Here is a 21,671-nt window from a genome sequence, read left to right as displayed (position 1 = left end):
TCATGATTTTGACACCAGGTCTAATTTCATCTTCGCCGCGGGCTCATTTCATCCAACCAACGAAAAACTATTGGGACGGTATTTTCGGTCGTCAAGTTTTATTGAAACATTAACATACCAGAACTTGATAGTTTTAGAATCCAGTTCTTAAAAAGTCTAACTTTATAAACTAAAAATTGAATATTTCGTCGTCAGGTTACACTTTTTAACACACTGAACGATGATAGCCAAACTTTAAACTAAATTTTTTTAGGACTTTATATATTCCGGCACAAATTACAAAAAAACACGTTCATAGACAGCAGCCTCGATTGTATCATAACATTTCATTGTGAACTAGGCCTGCATGTAAAAATAAATGGCTGTAAATAGTTCTCTTTCATACTTCTCAAACGCTGTGTGAAATTTCCAAAACAAATTTTAGCAGCTCCCAGATTTTTCTCTTCATTCAAACCAAAATTGTGTTTCATTGTTTGAGGGCGAAAAGATGTAATAATCTTTTAATATCGGCGGGCATAGCCAGGGTCACGTCGTCTGGGCCTGCTGATTGGCTAATGGCGGGTAAAATGGTGAGTTCGTCTGCTGTCCATTGTCTCCCCTTGCAAGGTGTCGACAAAGCCCGTATGGGGTCGCTGTTAATGTGCTTGTTCAGAGGGTTTGATTGTGTTTGTCTTTATGCGAGGATTCAACAATTGGCTGACACACAGCGAGAAAATATGCAGTTGCTCTCCATCTGATGTGAGACAATTGTTTGTCGGAGGACTGTACAGAAGGAGTGAGACAAAAACATTGCACTTTTAATTAATGGCCCTCACAATAGATTTACAGTATTGGAATAGATGAACACATTAGCCATCAAATATATATATATATATATATATATATATATATGTGTGTGTGTGTGTGTGTGTGTGTGAAATTTTGGTTGTTTATTTCACTGCTTTAGTTTTTCCATAGCTTTTAAACTGTTTCTTACAGTTAAAAATAATGAGACATTTGAGAGAGTATTAGTTTAAAGTTGTTTGCAACACTAACTACATCTTTAAGTTTGGTCAGTCCTGACTAAACCAAATCACACAGCTATGTATGAATGACCAGTATAAAAAACCAGATCACCAGATCACGCAGCGATGTATGAAATGCAAGTATGAGATGTCGAAATTTGAAGATAATCACTGTTGTGATGATGTGACATTTCAACAGCTAAAAAAAATTAGCATAATTAGCTCTAATCAAACTACAATCAACTCCATGCCTCTCATCGTGGGACTGCCCATCTGTTAGCCGTGACCTCTCTCAAACAATTCTTAGACCGAGTTTGTTAAACTTTTTCCTTTAATCGTGACATTGTTGTTGGTCCAAAAGTCACCACAGGCTCAGTACGTCATCAACAATCTGGACCACGCGCCAAGTACTATCGGTTCAACATTTCCAGATCTTGTTCCGACTGTATTTCACATTTGTACCGGAGGTATTCTGGTCGGAAGCAAAACCACAACCACGGTAACCACACATGTTACCATAAGTACACCATCTTTTCATGAGCTTTTAAATTTAGCTGTTCTCTCGAGAACAACAGTCAAATTTCGGAGTCGCTGCAGCATTTTGTATTAGGTCCATGGGCCACTGTCTGGGTCCATGGGCCACTGTCTGGGTCCATGGGCCACTGTCTGGGTCTACTGTCTGGGTCCACTGTCTGGGTCCATGGGCCACTGTCTGGGTCCATGGGCCACTGTCTGGGTCCATGGGCCACTGTCTGGGTCTACTGTCTGGGTCCACTGTCTGGGTCCATGGGCCACTGTCTGGGTCCACTGTCTTGTTCCACTGTCTGGGTCCATGGGCCACTGTCTGGTTCCACTGTCTGGGTCCACTGTCTGGGTCCATTGTCTGGGTCCATGGGCCACTGTCTGGGTCCATGGGCCACTGTCTGGGTCCACTGTCTGGGTCCATGGGCCACTGTCTGGGTCCATGGGCCACTGTCTGGGTCCACTGTCTGGGTCCATGGGCCACTGTCTGGGTCCATGGGCCACTGTCTGGGTCCACTGTCTGGGTCCATGGGCCACTGTCTGGGTCCATGGGCCACTGTCTGGGTCCATGGGCCACTGTCTGGGTCCACTGTCTGGGTCCATGGGCCACTGTCTGGGTCCATGGGCCACTGTCTGGGTCCACTGTCTGGGTCCATGGGCCACTGTCTGGGTCCATGGGCCACTGTCTGGGTCCACTGTCTGGGTCCATGGGCCACTGTCTGGGTCCACTGTCTGGGTCCATGGGCCACTATCTGGGTCCACTGTCTGGGTCCATGGGCCACTATCTGGGTCCACTGTCTGGGTCCACTGTCTGGGTCCACTGTCTGGGTCCACTGTCTGGGTCCACTGTCTGGGTCCATGGGCCACTGTCTGGGTCCATGGGCCACTGTCTGTGTCCACTGTCTGGGTCCACTGTCTGGGTCCACTGTCTGGGTCCATGGGCCACTGTCTGGGTCCACTGTCTGTGTCCACTGTCTGGGTCCATGGTCCACTGTCTGGGTCCATGGTCCACTGTCTTGGTCCACTGTCTGGGTCCACTGTCTGGGTCCACTGTCTGGGTCCACTGTTTGGGTCCACTGTCTGGGTCCATGGGCCACTGTCTGGGTCCACTGTCTGGGTCCACTGTCTGGGTCTACTGTCTGGGTCCACTGTCTGGGTCCATGGTCCACTGTCTGGGTCCACTGTCTGGGTCCACTGTCTGGGTCCACTGTTTGGGTCCACTGTCTCCATGGGCCACTGTCTGGGTCCATGGGCCACTGTCTGGGTCCATGGGCCACTGTCTGGGTCCATGGGCCACTGTCTGGGTCCATGGTCCACTGTCTGGGTCCACTGTCTGGGTCCACTGTCTGGGTCCACTGTCTGGGTCCACTGTCTGGGTCCACTGTCTAGGTCTACTGTCTGGGTCCACTGTCTGGGTCCATGGGCCACTGTCTGTGTCCATGGTCCACTGTCTGGGTCCACTGTCTGGGTCCACTGTCTGGGTCCACTGTCTCCATGGGCCACTGTCTGGGTCCATGGGCCACTGTCTGGGTCCATGGGCCACTGTCTGGGTCCACTGTTTGGGTCCACTGTCTGGGTCCATGGGCCACTGTTTGGGTCAATGGGCCACTGTCTGGGTCCATGGGCCACTGTCTGGGTCCACTGTCTGGGTCCACTGTCTGGGTCCATGGGCCACTGTTTGGGTCCACTGTCTGGGTCCATGGGCCACTGTTTGGGTCCATGGGCCACTGTCTTGGTCCACTGTCTGGGTCCACTGTCTGGGTCCATTGTCCACTGTTTGGGTCCACTGTCTGGGTCCATGGGCCACTGTTTGGGTCCATGGGCCACTGTCTGGGTCCACTGTCTGGGCCCATGGGCCACAGTCTGGGTCCATGGGCCACTGTCTGGGTCCACTGTCTGGGTCCTCTGTCTGGGTCCATGGGCCACTGTTTGGGTCCATGGGCCACTGTCTGGGTCCATGGGCCACTGTCTGGGTCCACTGTCTGGGTCCACTGTCTGGGTCCATGGGCCACTGTCTGGGTCCACTGTCTGGGTCCACTGTCTGGGTCCACTGTCTGGGTCCACTGTCTGGGTCCATGGGCAACTGTCTGGGTCCACTGTCTGGGTCCACTGTCTGGGTCCACTGTCTGGGTCCACTGTCTGGGTCCACTGTCTCCATGGGCCACTGTCTGGGTCCATGGGCCACTGTCTGGGTCCATGGGCCACTGTCTGGGTCCATGGGCCACTGTCTGGGTCCACTGTCTGGGTCCACTGTCTGGGTCCACTGTCTGGGTCCACTGTCTGGGTCCATGGGCCACTGTCTGGGTCCACTGTCTGGGTCCATGGGCCACTGTCTGGATCCACTGTCTGGGTCCATTGTCTGGGTCCACTGTCTGGGTCCATGGGCCACTGTCTGGGTCCATGGGCCACTGTCTGGATCCACTGTCTGGGTCCATTGTCTGGGTCCACTGTCTGGGTCCATGGGCCACTGTCTGGGTCCATGGGCCACTGTCTGGGTCCCTACACATTGAGCCCTACACCTTGAGCCCTACACCTTGAGCCCTACACCTTGAGCCCTACACATTGAGCCCTACACCTTGAGCCCTACAGAGCCCCTACACCTTGAGCCCTATATCTTGAGCCCTACACCTTGAGCCCTACACCTTGAGCCCTACACCTTGAGCCCTACACCTTGAACCATACACCTTGAGCCCTACACCTTGAGCCCTACACCTTGAGCCCTACACCTTGAGCCCTACACCTTGAGCCCTACACCTTGAGCCCTATATCTTGAGCCCTACACCTTGAACCCTACAGAGCCCTACACCTTGAGCCCTACACATTGAGCCCTACACCTTGAACCATACACCTTGAGCCCTACACCTTGAACCATACACCTTGAGCCCTACACATTGAGCCCTACACCTTGAGCCCTACACATTGAGCCCTACACTTTGAGCCTTACACCTTGAGCCCTACACCTTGAGCCCTAGAGCCCTACACCCTGAGCCCTACACCTTTAGCCCTACACTTTGAGCCTTACACCTTGAGCCCTACATCTTGAGCCCTAGAGCCCTACACCCTGAGCCCTACACCTTTAGCCCTACACCTTGAGCCCTACACCTTGAGCCCTACACCTTGAGCCCTACACCTTGAGCCCTACACCTTGAGCCCCTACACCTTGAGCCCTACACCTTGAGCCCTACAGAGCCCCTACACCTTGAGCCCTACACCTTGAGCCCTACACCTTGAGCCCTACACCTTGAGCCCTACAGAGCCCCTACACCTTGAGCCCTACACCTTGAGCCCTACACCTTGAGCCCTACACCTTGAACCATACACCTTGAGCCCTACACCTTGAGCCCTACACCTTGAGCCCTACACCTTGAGCCCCTACAGAGCCCCTACACCTTGAGCCCCTACATCTTGAGCCCTACACCTTGAGCCCTACACCTTGAGCCCTACACCTTGAGCCCTACACCTTGAGACCTACACCTTGAGCCCTACACCTTGAGCCCTACACCTTGAGCCCTACAGAACCCTACACCTTGAGCCCTACACCTTGAGCCCTACACCTTGAGCCCTACACCTTGAGCCCTACTCCTTGAGCCCTACAGAACCCTACACCCTGAGCCCTACACCTTGAGCCCTACACCTTGAGCCCTACACCTTGAGCCCTACACCTTAAGCCCTACAGAGCCCCTACACCTTGAGCCCTACACCTTGAGCCCTACACCTTAAGCCCTACAGAGCCCCTACACCTTGAGCCCTACACCTTGAGCCCTACACCGTGAGCCCTACACCTTGAGCCCTACACCTTGAGCCCTACACCTTGAGCCCCTACACCTTGAGCCCCTACAGAGCCCTACACCTTGAGCCCTACACCTTGAGCCCTACACCTTGAGCCCCTACAGAACCCTACACCTTGAGCCCTACACCTTGAGCCCTACACCTTAAGCCCTACAGAGCCCCTACACCTTGAGCCCTACACCTTGAGCCCTACACCTTGAGCCCTACACCTTGAGCCCTACACCTTGAGCCCTACACCTTGAGCCCCTACACATTGAGCCCCTACAGAGCCCCTACACCTTGAGCCCTACACCTTGAGCCCTACAGAGCCCTACACCTTGAGCCCTACACCTTGAGCCCTACACCTTGAGCCCCTACAGAACCCTACACCTTGAGCCCTACAGAGCCCTACACCTTGAGCCCTACACCTTGAGCCCTACACCTTGAGCCCTACACCTTGAGCCCTACACCTTGAGCCCTACACCTTGAGCCCTACACCTTGAGCCCTACACCTTGAGCCCTACACCTTGAGCCCCTACAGAGCCCTACACCTTGAGCCCTACACCTTGAGCCCTACACCTTGAGCCCTACACCTTGAGCCCTACACCTTGAGCCCTACACCTTGAGCCCCTACAGAACCCTACACCTTGAGCCCTACAGAGCCCTACACCTTGAGCCCTACACCTTGAGCCCTACACATTGAGCCCTACACCTTGAACCATACACCTTGAGCCCTACAACTTGAACCATACACCTTGAGCCCTACACATTGAGCCCTACACCTTGAGCCCTACACATTGAGCCCTACACTTTGAGCCTTACACCTTGAGCCCTACACCTTGAGCCCTAGAGCCCTACACCCTGAGCCCTACATCTTTAGCCCTACACTTTGAGCCTTACACCTTGAGCCCTACATCTTGAGCCCTAGAGCCCTACACCCTGAGCCCTACACCTTTAGCCCTACACCTTGAGCCCTACACCTTGAGCCCTACACCTTGAGCCCTACACCTTGAGCCCTACACCTTGAGCCCCTACACCTTGAGCCCTACACCTTGAGCCCTACAGAGCCCCTACACCTTGAGCCCTACACCTTGAGCCCTACACCTTGAGCCCTACACCTTGAGCCCTACAGAGCCCCTACACCTTGAGCCCTACACCTTGAGCCCTACACCTTGAGCCCTACACCTTGAACCATACACCTTGAGCCCTACACCTTGAGCCCTACACCTTGAGCCCTACACCTTGAGCCCCTACAGAGCCCCTACACCTTGAGCCCCTACATCTTGAGCCCTACACCTTGAGCCCTACACCTTGAGCCCTACACCTTGAGCCCTACACCTTGAGACCTACACCTTGAGCCCTACACCTTGAGCCCTACACCTTGAGCCCTACAGAACCCTACACCTTGAGCCCTACACCTTGAGCCCTACACCTTGAGCCCTACACCTTGAGCCCTACTCCTTGAGCCCTACAGAACCCTACACCCTGAGCCCTACACCTTGAGCCCTACACCTTGAGCCCTACACCTTGAGCCCTACACCTTAAGCCCTACAGAGCCCCTACACCTTGAGCCCTACACCTTGAGCCCTACACCTTAAGCCCTACAGAGCCCCTACACCTTGAGCCCTACACCTTGAGCCCTACACCGTGAGCCCTACACCTTGAGCCCTACACCTTGAGCCCTACACCTTGAGCCCCTACACCTTGAGCCCCTACAGAGCCCTACACCTTGAGCCCTACACCTTGAGCCCTACACCTTGAGCCCCTACAGAACCCTACACCTTGAGCCCTACACCTTGAGCCCTACACCTTAAGCCCTACAGAGCCCCTACACCTTGAGCCCTACACCTTGAGCCCTACACCTTGAGCCCTACACCTTGAGCCCTACACCTTGAGCCCTACACCTTGAGCCCCTACACATTGAGCCCCTACAGAGCCCCTACACCTTGAGCCCTACACCTTGAGCCCTACAGAGCCCTACACCTTGAGCCCTACACCTTGAGCCCTACACCTTGAGCCCCTACAGAACCCTACACCTTGAGCCCTACAGAGCCCTACACCTTGAGCCCTACACCTTGAGCCCTACACCTTGAGCCCTACACCTTGAGCCCTACACCTTGAGCCCTACACCTTGAGCCCTACACCTTGAGCCCTACACCTTGAGCCCCTACAGAGCCCTACACCTTGAGCCCTACACCTTGAGCCCTACACCTTGAGCCCTACACCTTGAGCCCTACACCTTGAGCCCTACACCTTGAGCCCCTACAGAACCCTACACCTTGAGCCCTACAGAGCCCTACACCTTGAGCCCTACACCTTGAGCCCTACACCTTGAGGCCTACACCTTGAGCCCTACACCTTGAGCCCTACACCTTGAGCCCTACACCTTGAGCCCTACACCTTGAGCCCTACACCTTGAGCCCCTACAGAACCCTACACCTTGAGCCCTACAGAGCCCTACACCTTGAGCCCTACACCTTGAGCCCTACACCTTGAGCCCTACACCTTGAGCCCTACACCTTGAGCCCTACACCTTGAGCCCTACACCTTGAGCCCTACACCTTGAGCCCTACACCTTGAGCCCTACACCTTGCCCTACACCTTGAGCCCTACACCTTGAGCCCCTACACCTTGAGCCCTACACCTTGAGCCCTACACCTTGAGCCCTACACCTTGAGCCCTACACCTTGAGCCCTACACCTTGAGCCCTACACCTTGAGCCCCTACAGAGCCCTACACCTTGAGCCCCTACACCTTGAGCCCTACACCTTGAGCCCTACACCTTGAGCCCCTACAGAACCCTACACCTTGAGCCCTACACCTTGAGCCCCTACAGAGCCCCTACACCTTGAGCCCTACACCTTGAGCCCTACACCTTGAGCCCCACACCTTGAGCCCCTACAGAACCCTACACCTTGAGTCCTACACCTTGAGCCCCTACAGAGCCCCTACACCTTGAGCCCTACATCTTGAGCCCTACACCTTGAGCCCTTCACATTGAGCCCTACAGAACCCCTACACCTTGAGCCCTACACCTTGAGCCCTACACCTTGAGCCCCTACACCTTGAGCCCTACACCTTGAGCCCTACACCTTGAGCCCTACAGAGCCCTACACCTTGAGCCCTACACCTTGAGCCCTACACCTTGAGCCCCTACAGAGCCCCTACACCTTGAGCCCTACACCTTGAGCCCTACAGAGCCCTACACCTTGAGCCCTACACCTTGAGCCCTACACCTTGAGCCCTACACCTTGAGCCCTACACCTTGAGCCCTACACCTTGAGCCCTACACCTTGAGCCCTACACCTTGAGCCCTACACCTTGAGCCCTACACCTTGAGCCCTACACCTTGAGCCCTACACCTTGAGCTCCTATACCTTGAGCCCTACACCTTGAGCTCCTATACCTTGAGCCCTACACCTTGAGCCCTACACCTTGAGCCCTACACCTTGAGCCCTACACCTTGAGCCCTACACCTTGAGCCCTACACCTTGAGCTCCTATACCTTGAGCCCTACACCTTGAGCTCCTATACCTTGAGCCCTACACCTTGAGCAACTATACCTTGGTACTAGATTTTTTTCTTGATAAAATATCCTGGAAAATGTGTTTATCTTAAACTTTTAAAAGATTTGGAAATTTAAACTAGGTCATGATGACGTCGTATTTGAAGAACAGCAGAGATAAAAAAAAATGTAAACTATTTTTTTGCCAAATAAACGCATGAAAGATTTGACCCGCGTTATTAAAAAAAAACAACAACAATCCAATGAAACCATTGGTTAATTCTAGTCACGTGTGAAAACATGTTTCCAATGTTCGTGTCCAACACTTGTATAAAATGGGACTGAACCGATGTCTCCAAACAAGAAATAATTTACCCTGAAGGTCTTAGAGAGCGAGGTAAGTTTGGTACATTCGTTACAGTTAAACGCCAGTTGTGTTGTTTAGCTTAACCATTTGTACCATTATTGTACCTTCGCGACTTGTACCCTGCTGTACTGTTGTACCGTGGTACATTCCTAACCTAATGTTTAGCTCGTTCAACGTAACATAACAGCAATATACATACAAATATTCAATAGCCGGACCAATGAAATAGACTTTCACAGCTATGGACATGCAATTATTCAATAGCTCTAAGAATGAAATAGCTTAACTGGTTAAAAACGATATGGCAAAGAAAAGTTCCACCATATTTATTGACATACATGCGAGATTATGCACTCTATTTCACCTACCTCGATAGTCTACTTTTTAAACTTCAAAAATCCGAGCTCAATTTCAACAAGTTGGAAAATAATTTTTTTATCTATCGTGAATAGAAATATTTTCTTGTGAATATATATATATACTAAGTTTAAAAGATTTTTCCTTTTAGGTTCGACAATGATGAAAATTGTAATTTTAGCTGCACTGATTTGCATTTGTTCTGGCCACTTATGCCTTGTCAGCCCCGCCCAACGAGGAACTGCCAATGGTATCAATGCTGCAGGTATGCTCGTGTTCATGAACAGCCAATGGTATCAATGCTGCAGGTATGCTCGTGTTCATGAACAGCCAATGGTATCAATGCTGCAGGTATGCTCGTGTTCATAGACTGTACAGTACGGCATTTTGGAGATTAATTTCGGGCATTTGTCGCATTCGGGCAAGTGACCCCCCTCCCCTCCCCTCCACATTAAGTATCGCCTAACTAGTGACGCCTCTGATCAGATGTAAACCCTCTTACCACATTCAGTGGTCAGCGTGTATTGTGACCGCCCACCTCCCCCAAAGAATTTTAAGTGCGCCCCCCCCCCCCCCCCCCCCCCTTGAAAGTTTCAAGCGCCGCCACCCCTCAGAGAAAGCGTGAAAGAAGCACTGTTGGTGATTGTGGTGACTGAATAGTTGTGTTGTAACACAGAAATTATGATCGTGAGTAAAATTGTGCTCATGATCGCAGAACATATTCGATAAACTCAGACAATTGGACGAGAGCTATCTTTTAATGAGGCCAGTATTTGTGTTTTAAAAAAATAATGCTAAACTACGTAAATGTGTGTGTGTGTGTATATGTGCGCCAAAGTGTGAAAGTGGCCCAGTGTCAGAGTTCAGTAAACAGATTCACCATGGTTTCGAATGATGATAAAAACACTAAAAGGACAACTGAAAAGAAAAAGAAGTGTAAAAAATGTCCCCCCCCCCAACAATGTCCTCTTGTTGTCCCCCAACAATGTCCTCTTGTTGTCCCCCCCCCAACAATGTCCTCTTGTTGTCCCCCCCCCAACAATGTCCTCTTGTTGTTCCCCCCTCCCAACAATGTCCTCTTGTTGTCCCCCCCCCCCCCAACAATGTCCTCTTGTTGTCCCCCCCCCCAACAATGTCCTCTTGTTGTCCCCCCCCCAACAATGTCCTCTTGTTGTCCCCCCAACAATGTCCTCTTGTTGTCCCCCCAACAATGTCCTCTTGTTGTCCCCCCAACAATGTCCTCTTGTTGTCCCCCCAACAATGTCCTCTTGTTGTCCCCCCCCCCAACAATGTCCTCTTGTTGTCCCCCCCAACAATGTCCTCTTGTTGTCCCCCCCAACAATGTCCTCTTGTTGTTCCCCCAACAATGTCCTCTTGTTGTCCCCCCCCCCCCCCAACAATGTCCTCTTGTTGTCCCCCCCAACAATGTCCTCTTGTTGTTCCCCCAACAATGTCCTCTTGTTGTCCCCCCCCCCCAACAATGTCCTCTTGTTGTCCCCCCCAACAATGTCCTCTTGTTGTCCCCCCAACAATGTCCTCTTGTTGTCCCCCCAACAATGTCCTCTTGTTGTCCCCCCCCCAACAATGTCCTCTTGTTGTCCCCCCCCCCCCAACAATGTCCTCTTGTTGTCCCCCCCCCCAACAATGTCCTCTTGTTGTTCCCCCCCCCCCAACAATGTCCTCTTGTTGTCCCCCCCCAACAATGTCCTCTTGTTGTCCCCCCCCCCCAACAATGTCCTCTTGTTGTCCCCCCCCCCAACAATGTCCTCTTGTTGTCCCCCCAACAATGTCCTCTTGTTGTCCCCCCAACAATGTCCTCTTGTTGTCCCCCCCCCCCAACAATGTCCTCTTGTTGTCCCCCCAACAATGTCCTCTTGTTGTCCCCCCAACAATGTCCTCTTGTTGTTCCCCCCCCCCCCCCAACAATGTCCTCTTGTTGTCCCTCCAACAATGTCCTCTTGTTGTCCCCCCAACAATGTCCTCTTGTTGTCCCCCCCCCCCCCAACAATGTCCTCTTGTTGTCCCCCCAACAATGTCCTCTTGTTGTCCCTCCAACAATGTCCTCTTGTTGTCCCCCCAACAATGTCCTCTTGTTGTCCCCCCAACAATGTCCTCTTGTTGTTCCCCCCCCCCAACAATGTCCTCTTGTTGTCCCTCCAACAATGTCCTCTTGTTGTCCCCCCAACAATGTCCTCTTGTTGTCCCCCCAACAATGTCCTCTTGTTGCCCCCCCCCCCCAACAATGTCCTCTTGTTGTCCCCCAACAATGTCCTCTTGTTGTCCCCCCCAACAATGTCCTCTTGTTGTCCCCCCCCCCCCAACAATGTCCTCTTGTTGTCCCCCCCCCCCAACAATGTCCTCTTGTTGTCCCCCCAACAATGTCCTCTTGTTGTCCCTCCAACAATGTCCTCTTGTTGTCCCCCCAACAATGTCCTCTTGTTGTCCCCCCAACAATGTCCTCTTGTTGTTCCCCCCCCCCCAACAATGTCCTCTTGTTGTCCCTCCAACAATGTCCTCTTGTTGTCCCCCCAACAATGTCCTCTTGTTGTCCCCCCCCCCAACAATGTCCTCTTGTTGTCCCCCCCAACAATGTCCTCTTGTTGTCCCCTCCAACAATGTCCTCTTGTTGTCCCCCCAACAATGTCCTCTTGTTGTCCCCCCAACAATGTCCTCTTGTTGTTCCCCCCCCCCCAACAATGTCCTCTTGTTGTCCCCCCAACAATGTCCTCTTGTTGTCCCCCCAACAATGTCCTCTTGTTGTTCCCCCCCCCCAACAATGTCCTCTTGTTGTCCCCCCAACAATGTCCTCTTGTTGTCCCCCCAACAATGTCCTCTTGTTGTTCCCCCCCCCCCAACAATGTCCTCTTGTTGTCCCCCCAACAATGTCCTCTTGTTGTCCCCCCCAACAATGTCCTCTTGTTGTTCCCCCCCCCCCCCCCCAACAATGTCCTCTTGTTGTCCCTCCAACAATGTCCTCTTGTTGTCCCCCCAACAATGTCCTCTTGTTGTCCCCCCCCCCCAACAATGTCCTCTTGTTGTCCCCCCAACAATGTCCTCTTGTTGTCCCTCCAACAATGTCCTCTTGTTGTCCCCCCAACAATGTCCTCTTGTTGTCCCCCCCAACAATGTCCTCTTGTTGTTCCCCCCCCCCAACAATGTCCTCTTGTTGTCCCCCCCCCCCCCCAACAATGTCCTCTTGTTGTCCCCCCCAACAATGTCCTCTTGTTGTCCCTCCAACAATGTCCTCTTGTTGTCCCCCCCAACAATGTCCTCTTGTTGTCCCCCCAACAATGTCCTCTTGTTGTCCCCCCCCCCCCAACAATGTCCTCTTGTTGTCCCCCCAACAATGTCCTCTTGTTGTCCCCCCAACAATGTCCTCTTGTTGTCCCCCCCCCCCCCCCCAACAATGTCCTCTTGTTGTCCCCCCCCCCCCAACAATGTCCTCTTGTTGTCCCCCCCAACAATGTCCTCTTGTTGTCCCCCCAACAATGTCCTCTTGTTGTCCCCCCCAACAATGTCCTCTTGTTGTCCCCCCCCCAACAATGTCCTCTTGTTGTCCCCCCCAACAATGTCCTCTTGTTGTCCCCCCAACAATGTCCTCTTGTTGTCCCCCCAACAATGTCCTCTTGTTGTCCCCCCAACAATGTCCTCTTGTTGTCCCCCCCAACAATGTCCTCTTGTTGTCCCCCCCCCAACAATGTCCTCTTGTTGTCCCCCCAACAATGTCCTCTTGTTGTCCCCCCAACAATGTCCTCTTGTTGTCCCCCCCAACAATGTCCTCTTGTTGTCCCCCCAACAATGTCCTCTTGTTGTCCCCCCCAACAATGTCCTCTTGTTGTCCCCCCCCCCCCCAACAATGTCCTCTTGTTGTCCCCCCCCCAACAATGTCCTCTTGTTGTCCCCCCCAACAATGTCCTCTTGTTGTCCCCCCCAACAATGTCCTCTTGTTGTTCCCCCCCCCAACAATGTCCTCTTGTTGTCCCCCCCAACAATGTCCTCTTGTTGTCCCCCCCAACAATGTCCTCTTGTTGTCCCCCCCAACAATGTCCTCTTGTTGTCCCCCCAACAATGTCCTCTTGTTGTCCCCCCAACAATGTCCTCTTGTTGTCCCCCCAACAATGTCCTCTTGTTGTCCCCCAACAATGTCCTCTTGTTGTCCCCCCCAACAAATGGTCCTCTTGTTGTCCCCCCAACAATGTCCTCTTGTTGTCGCCCTCCCAACAATGTCCTCTTGTTGTCCCCCCCCAACATGTCCTCTTGTTGTCCCCCCCCCAACAATGTCCTCTTGTTGTCCCCCCCCCAACAATGTCCTCTTGTTGTCCCCCCAACAATGTCCTCTTGTTGTCCCCCCCCCAACAATGTCCTCTTGTTGTCCCCCCCCCCCAACAATGTCCTCTTGTTGTCCCCCCCAACAATGTCCTCTTGTTGTCCCCCCCAACAATGTCCTCTGTGTCATGTCCCCCCCCCCAACAATGTCCTCTTGTTGTCCCCCCCCCCAACAATGTCCTCTTGTTGTCCCCCCCAACAATGTCCTCTTGTTGTCCCCCCCAACAATGTCCTCTTGTTGTCCCCCCCAACAATGTCCTCTTGTTGTCCCCCCCAACAATGTCCTCTTGTTGTCCCCCCCAACAATGTCCTCTTGTTGTCCCCCCCCCCAACAATGTCCTCTTGTTGTCCCCCCCAACAATGTCCTCTTTTCTTGTTGTCCCCCCCAACAATGTCCTCTTGTTGTCCCCCCAACAATGTCCTCTTGTTGTCCCCCCCCAACAATGTCCTCTTGTTGTCCCCCCAACAATGTCCTCTTGTTGTCCCCCCAACAATGTCCTCTTGTTGTCCCCCCCCCCCCAACAATGTCCTCTTGTTGTCCCCCCCCCAACAATGTCCTCTTGTTGTCCCCCCAACAATGTCCTCTTGTTGTCCCCCCAACAATGTCCTCTTGTTGTCCCCCCAACAATGTCCTCTTGTTGTCCCCCCAACAATGTCCTCTTGTTGTCCCTCCAACAATGTCCTCTTGTTGTCCCCCCAACAATGTCCTCTTGTTGTCCCCCCCAACAATGTCCTCTTGTTGTCCCCCCAACAATGTCCTCTTGTTGTCCCCCCAACAATGTCCTCTTGTTGTCCCCCCCCCCAACAATGTCCTCTTGTTGTCCCCCCAACAATGTCCTCTTGTTGTCCCCCCAACAATGTCCTCTTGTTGTCCCCCCCAACAATGTCCTCTTGTTGTCCCCCCAACAATGTCCTCTTGTTGTCCCCCCCCCAACAATGTCCTCTTGTTGTCCCCCCAACAATGTCCTCTTGTTGTCCCCCCAACAATGTCCTCTTGTTGTCCCCCCCCCCCCACAACAATGTCCTCTTGTTGTCCCCCCAACAATGTCCTCTTGTTGTCCCCCCAACAATGTCCTCTTGTTGTCCCCCCCAACAATGTCCTCTTGTTGTCCCCCCAACAATGTCCTCTTGTTGTCCCCCCAACAATGTCCTCTTGTTGTCCCCCCCAACAATGTCCTCTTGTTGTCCCCCCAACAATGTCCTCTTGTTGTTCCCCCCCCCAACAATGTCCTCTTGTTGTCCCCCCCCCCAACAATGTCCTCTTGTTGTCCCCCCCCCCCCAACAATGTCCTCTTGTTGTCCCCCCAACAATGTCCTCTTGTTGTCCCCCCCCACAATGTCCTCTTGTTGTCCCCCCCCCCCCCCAACAATGTTCTCTTGTTGTCCTACAGGTGCACAGGACTGCTACCTGATTACGCCACCGTGTGGGGGCCGAGCTCAAAACTTGACGTCAACCACTGGACTGCTGTAAGCCTGCTATCATTGGTGGACAATCATTCCCAATCAAATCACGCTCGTACACAATCATTCTCAATCATCTCACACTTGCACACAATAATTCCCAATCATTCCCAATCATCTCACACTCGCACACAATCATTCTCAATCATCTCACGCTCGTACACAATCATTCTCAATCATCTCACACTCGAACACAATCATTCTAAATCATCTCACACTCGTAATTGCCAATGTCCCAATGTTGTAATGTCCCAATGTTGTAAGTAATGTCCCAATGTTGTAAGTAATGTCCCAATGTTGTATGTAATGTCCCAATGTTGTATGTAATGTCCCAATGTTGTATGTAATGTCCCAATGTTGTAAGTAATGTCCCAATGTTGTAAGTAATGTCCCAATGTTGTAAGTAATGTCCCAATGTTGTATGTAATGTCCCAATGTTGTATGTAATGTCCAATGCTTTTGTTTTACAAACTAAAATAATTATGACGTAGAGGGAGTCAAACCATAAATGTCATGTCACACAGTTGAAGTCATGTCTATCAGTTAAGTCACATGACACAGTTAAGTCACATGACAGTTAAATCACATGACACCGTTTGTTTCATCCACCCACAGAGCCGGTAAAAATTTTGTCGTCACCTTCCAAAAGAACATTGACCACTTCAACAGCGCCGCACCTGTAAGTCTGTGTCGTCTGCTTCATGTTAGTCTGTCGTCTGCTTCATGTTAGTCTGTCGTCTGCTTCATGTTAGTCTGTCGTCTGCTTCATGTTAGTCTGTCGTCTGCTTCATGTTAGTCTGTCGACTGCTCCATGTTAGTCTGTCGTCTGCTTCATGTTAGTCTGTCGACTGCTCCATGTTAGTCTGTCGTCTGCTTCATGTCAGTCTGTAATCTGCTTAATGTTAGTCTGTCGTCTGCTTCATGAATTTACCTCACGGATAGTTCCATTGAAAATTTCAATTATTTTAGATTTTATTTATCTTATGTGTAAAGAAAGGGGCATAACTCTGGTAATTGCTTATATTTACATGTGTGAAACAAGGGGTGTAATTACGAGAATTGTTTTTATTTAGAGGCATAAAACCAGAACGTAATTCTAACAATTCTTTACATTTAAACGTGTGAATCAAGGGACGTAATTCTAATAATTCTTTACATTTAAATGTGTGAATCAAGGGACGTAATTCAAACAATTGTTTACATTTAAACGTGTGAATCAAGGGACGTAATTCTAACAATTCTTTACATTTAAACGTGTGAATCAAGGGACGTAATTCTAATAATTCTTTACATTTAAATGTGTGAATCAAGGGACGTAATTCAAAGAATTGTTTACATTTAAACGTGTGAATCAAGGGACGTAATTCTAACAATTCTTTACATTTAAACGTGTGAATCAAGGGACGTAATTCTAATAATTCTTTACATTTAAATGTGTGAATCAAGGGACGTAATTCAAACAATTGTTTACATTTAAACGTGTGAATCAAGGGACGTAATTTAAACAATTGTTTACATTTGTGTGAAGCAAGGGACGTAATTCAAACAATTGTTTACATTTAAACGTGTGAAGCAAGGGACGTAATTTAAAAAATTGTTTACACCTCCACCGTGTAGGGTTACTTCAGCGTGTCACTGGGTGCTGACGAGACGTCCTTGAAAGAGTTGACCCGTGTCCCTGACACGAGTGACCCGTCCTTGACCCTCTACTCTGCAACCATCGCTGTACCCCGCACGTAAGTGTTTAACCCTCTAGGTTCCCCTGGGTTCAGTTGTTTAACCCTCTGTGTGCCGCCAATGACTCGCCAGATCCACCTTTAGGTTCACCTGATGTCACAGTTGTTGCTTGAAGGCTAGGGTTGTGTTGTGAACTCATTAGGATTCTCCACTCATTAATTAGCATAATCCTGTAGCCATATCAATATCTGTACCGTGTTGTTAAGACTGATGTAACTGGACTTGAAATGCAATATATAGAACACAGCTTTACGCTCTGATTGGAAAAAAATATTGACCAGACTTCCAGGTACCAAGGAAAACTTCTGTGGTAATGTTTACTATTTTATCAGGGAGGAACATCCCCTATTGTTATTGTTTTTTTTCGACAGTTTCCAAATTTAAATTCTGTATTAAACATTTTTTTTTCATTTTTATTGCTGTATTAAAAAGTTTTCCTTCTTATGTCTGTCTTTACGAAATGTAAACAATCCCTTTACGAAATGTAAACAATTCCTGTACGAAATGTAAACAATCCCTTTACGAAATGTAAACAATTCCTTTACGAAATGTAAACAATCCCTGTACGAAATGTAAACAATCCCTTTACGAAATGTAAACAATCCCTTTACGAGATGTAAACAATCTCTTTACAAAGTGTAAACAATCTCTTTACAAAATTTAAACAATTCCTTTCAGACCCGGCAACCAGGTGCTACAAGTCAGCTACGTCACAAACAAAACGCCGCCATTGTTCAACCAGTGTAGTGACGTAATTATTGTAGAAAACGACGTCCTTCCTGTTGGTTAAGATGATGGTTTAATTTATTTGACCTTTGAACTGAAATAAAAACAAAACGTGTTCTTTATATCGCACTTGGCTGTTTGGTTTCATCAGGAGAAACGGTTCAACTCAGTACTGTCGTTTTGTTCTATCGTTTTGTTCTATCGTTTTGTTCTATCGTTTTGTTCTATCGTTTTGTTCTATCGTTTTGTTCTGTCGTTTTGTTCTATCGTTTTGTTCTATCGTTTTGTTCTATCGTTTTGTTCTATTGTTTTGTTCTATCGTTTTGTTCTATCGTTTTGTTCTATCGTTTTGTTCTATCGTTTTGTTCTATCGTTTTGTTCTATCGTTTTGTTCTATCGTTTTGTTCTATCGTTTTGTTCTATCGTTTTGTTCTATCGTTTTGTTCTGTCGTTTTGTTCTATCGTTTTGTTCTATCGTTTTGTTCTATCGTTTTGTTCTGTCGTTTTGTTCTATCGTTTTGTTCTATCGTTTTGTTCTATCGTTTTGTTCTGTCGTTTTGTTCTATCGATTTGTTCTATCCATTTGTTCCACATGTGTTGGAGGGGATCCCTTCCAACACTAAAATTAAGAACGAAGAAAAAGAAGATACTTTTTTAAAAATACACATTATGTCTATAGAGTTTGTCTAATGTTCTACTCGAAGTACATAAACACAGAATAGAAACATGTTTTCTTGTTCACATAAAAAATCGTGCAGGGTTAAAGTAAAGGTAAATATGCATTTTAACCAATCAACTGCGATCACGGCCAGATGTCAAATGGGCTAAATATATAAGGGTTATTGAAAGTGAAGTTTATACAGCCGCATAAACAACAACAATATATGATCAGGTGGGAGGGGAATGGATGGTCTTGTAGGAAGGGAATGGATGGTCTTGTGAGAGGGGAATGGATGGTCTTGTGCAGGGGCGGAACTACAGTGCCGCCAGACCCCGCAATGCGGGGGGGGGGGGGGCACGCCGTTTAGGGGCCCACAGCCGACCATAATAAATTTTTTATAGTTAAAAAAAAATGATTTTCTTGCATTTTTAACTTGATGGTTGTTTTGTAAAAAGATTACCATAGCTGCGGTTGGATTATCTTTATTCTATAGACACCACCCCACGCTCTAGTATATTCTTTTTTTTTCTCCTACAATGAAACTTATCAAAGATAAGTAAACGTTTAAACCACTTCCAGGACTTATTTCCCTTTTTTTAAATAGTCAAAAAGGGGTGCTCATAAGCTTCTTTTAATAGATTTGCACTAAACAAATTAAAAAGTAATTACTTCTCTTTATTATTTTTTTTAATAAAGTACGTACTAAAGAATGACATTGTATAAAAAGGAAATGAATTTAAAATTAATAATATAAATACAAAAAAAACATAATCATAAACATAGCACGAGACACCATTACTTATACAAAGCTTTCATGTTTTATATTCTTTTGACCGACAAGGGGTTTAGAGGTGTTATAGCAGAAATAAAATAAACTGGAGTTTTAAAACAGACTAATGTAAAAAAAAAAATAAAAAAAAAAAAAAAAAATATATATATATATTTAGATACATAAAATATTGGATTAATTTTTGTTAATTGAAAAAAAAATATTTTTTTCAAAACTTGAACAGGACAGCAATTAGAATCCTATGTTCGTATTTTGTGTTTATATATATATATATATATATATATATATATATATATATATATATATATATATATATATATATATATATATATATATATATATATATATATATATATATATATAATCCGGGGGGCCTAAAAAATTTTTTTGCGGGGTGGCCCTATTTATCTAGTTCCGCCACTGGTCTTGTGAGAGGGGAATGGATGGTCTTGTGAGAGGGGAATGGATGGTCCTGTAGGAAGGGAATCGATGGTCTTGTAGGAAAGGAATGGATGGTCTTGTGAAAGGGGAATGGATGGTCTTGTGAGAGGGGAATGGATGGTCTTGTAGGAAGGGAATGGATGGTCTTGTAGGAAGGGAATGGATGGTCTTGTAGGAGGGGAATGGATGGTCTTGTGAGAGGGGAATGGATGGTCTTGTGAGAGGGGAATGGATGGTCTTGTGAGAGGGGAATGGATGGTCTTGTAGGAAGGGAATCGATGGTCTTGAAGGAAGGGAATAGATGGTCTTGTGAGAGGGGAATGGATGGTCTTGTGAGAGGGGAATGGGTGGTCTTGTAGGAAGGGAATCGATGGTCTTGTAGGAAGGGAATGGATGGTCTTGTAGGAAGGGAATGGATGGTCTTGTAGGAAGGGAATGGATGGTCTTGTGAGAGGGGAATGGATTGTCTTGTGAGAGGGGAATGGATGGTCTTGTGAGAGGGGAATGGATGGTCTTGTAGGAAGGGAATCGATGGTCTTGTAGGAAGGGAATGGATGGTCTTGTGAGAGGGGAATGGATGGTCTTGTGAGAGGGAAATGGATGGTCTTGTAGGAAGGGAATGGATGGTCTTCTAGGAAGGGAATGGATGGTCTTGTGAGAGGGGAATGGATGGTCTTGTGAGAGGGGAATGGATGGTCTTGTAGGAAGGGAATCGATGGTTGTGACCTACTTAGGTCGAGTCAGGTTCTATTTTTATTTTGACATTGTATAATACCTTATATGGAGTGATTGTGCAACATAGAAATTTTCCATTAAGATCTGATTGAATGATTCTGGTCAGATGACTATCCCAACCAATGGCTACATGAGTTGAGGATAATCTCCCCTGTGGCAGAAGTCTTTAATTGCACCGCACACTCGCCACACGTGGCAGTTTTACCTTGACCAGGCAGCCGTCCATATTGTCCGGCTATAGACTCTGACCATTTGAACGTGAGAGAACTTAAGTCCTGTGTGTGCTACGCTTTCTTAAGTTGATATAGTCTTCTAGTATAATATTACTTGTCGCCAAGTAATTCTTGAAACTATAGCAGTGTTGTGTGGCCTGTGGCTATTTTTTTTAGGCAGTGTAGAAATCTGTGATAGTGTTTTTTCCTACACTCTGTAAGTTGGGTTTTGATATTTTATACATTAAATATTTTATCTAGTTTAACCTTGTGTTCTGCCACAACTGTGTTCGCTTATTAAAGGTTGTATGTAGATTGGATGAGTGTTAATTACAATAGTATCACTAGTTTTCCCTAGACATCGAATTCGAGCCCTAGTGTGTCGTTGTGTTAGTGTTCATCCATTTAGGCCGTAAGGCATTTGCATATGACCCCGAAAAAAGAATCCGGGGACGTTCACCTTCTATCTGGCTGATAGATAGGGGACGTTACAAAGTGGGGGCTCGCCGAGATTTAATCTGTCGTTCCAGTTGTTGGTTATATCAGTAAGCACTAAGGTTAGTTTGATTTAGTTGTTTTTCTATCCAGTGCGCCGTGTTCTTACAGCGCGCGCAAGCCTAGTGGTATCTAGGTCAACAGCCAGACGTGTCACGATAAGAGGTCAAGTACACGACCCAACGCACCGTGTTAAGTTAGTGAATCTAGGCTTGTTGTGATTTGAAAGTTAGTGTTATGGAGTCTTTTTTGGCTAATCCCACTTTTGAGGAGGTCGAGAAGTTGAGTAGAAAAGTTTTGATTAGTCTTGTTAAGGAATTGAAATTGGATTATTCTGTTACGCAGAAGTCAGAGGTGTTGAGAGATAAAATTGTTGTTCATTTTATTAATGAAGGGGTATTTGATGAAAGTTTGTTGGCTGGTGTATTACTCCGGGAGGAGAAAGTTGCTTTAGAGAAGGCATTAAAAGAACAGGAGTTAGAGGTTAAAATTGCTTTAGATAGGAAGAGGTTGGAATCAGAATTTGGTCAAGTTAGTGATGTTACTTCTCTGGTAGATCCAAAA

General features: G+C 48.3%; 2 protein-coding genes across 2 annotated transcripts; one reads left to right on the top strand and one right to left on the bottom strand.

The window, feature by feature from the left end:
- Positions 1 to 1,676: 1,676 nt before the first annotated feature.
- LOC131928674 (soluble scavenger receptor cysteine-rich domain-containing protein SSC5D-like) lies at positions 1,677 to 4,007 on the bottom strand. Its single transcript, XM_059284753.1, has one exon. The coding sequence runs from the start codon at positions 4,005 to 4,007 to the stop codon at positions 1,677 to 1,679; it is 2,331 nt and encodes a 776-aa protein (XP_059140736.1).
- A 5,084-nt stretch (positions 4,008 to 9,091) lies between these two features.
- Positions 9,092 to 17,895, top strand: LOC131928689 (uncharacterized). The gene is made up of 6 exons (XM_059284775.1): positions 9,092 to 9,196; positions 9,675 to 9,788; positions 15,241 to 15,316; positions 15,926 to 15,989; positions 16,928 to 17,046; positions 17,726 to 17,895. The coding sequence occupies exons 2-6, from the start codon at positions 9,683 to 9,685 to the stop codon at positions 17,835 to 17,837; spliced, it is 477 nt and encodes a 158-aa protein (XP_059140758.1). The 5' UTR covers positions 9,092 to 9,196; positions 9,675 to 9,682; the 3' UTR covers positions 17,838 to 17,895.
- The last annotated feature ends 3,776 nt before the right edge of the window (positions 17,896 to 21,671 follow it).

This window comes from Physella acuta, unplaced genomic scaffold, assembly GCF_028476545.2.
Source record: "Physella acuta isolate Inbredline_101_S28 unplaced genomic scaffold, ASM2847654v3 ptg001531l, whole genome shotgun sequence".
NCBI classification, from domain to species: domain Eukaryota; kingdom Metazoa; phylum Mollusca; class Gastropoda; family Physidae; genus Physella; species Physella acuta.
This window is presented reverse-complemented; position numbering and strand designations above follow the sequence as displayed.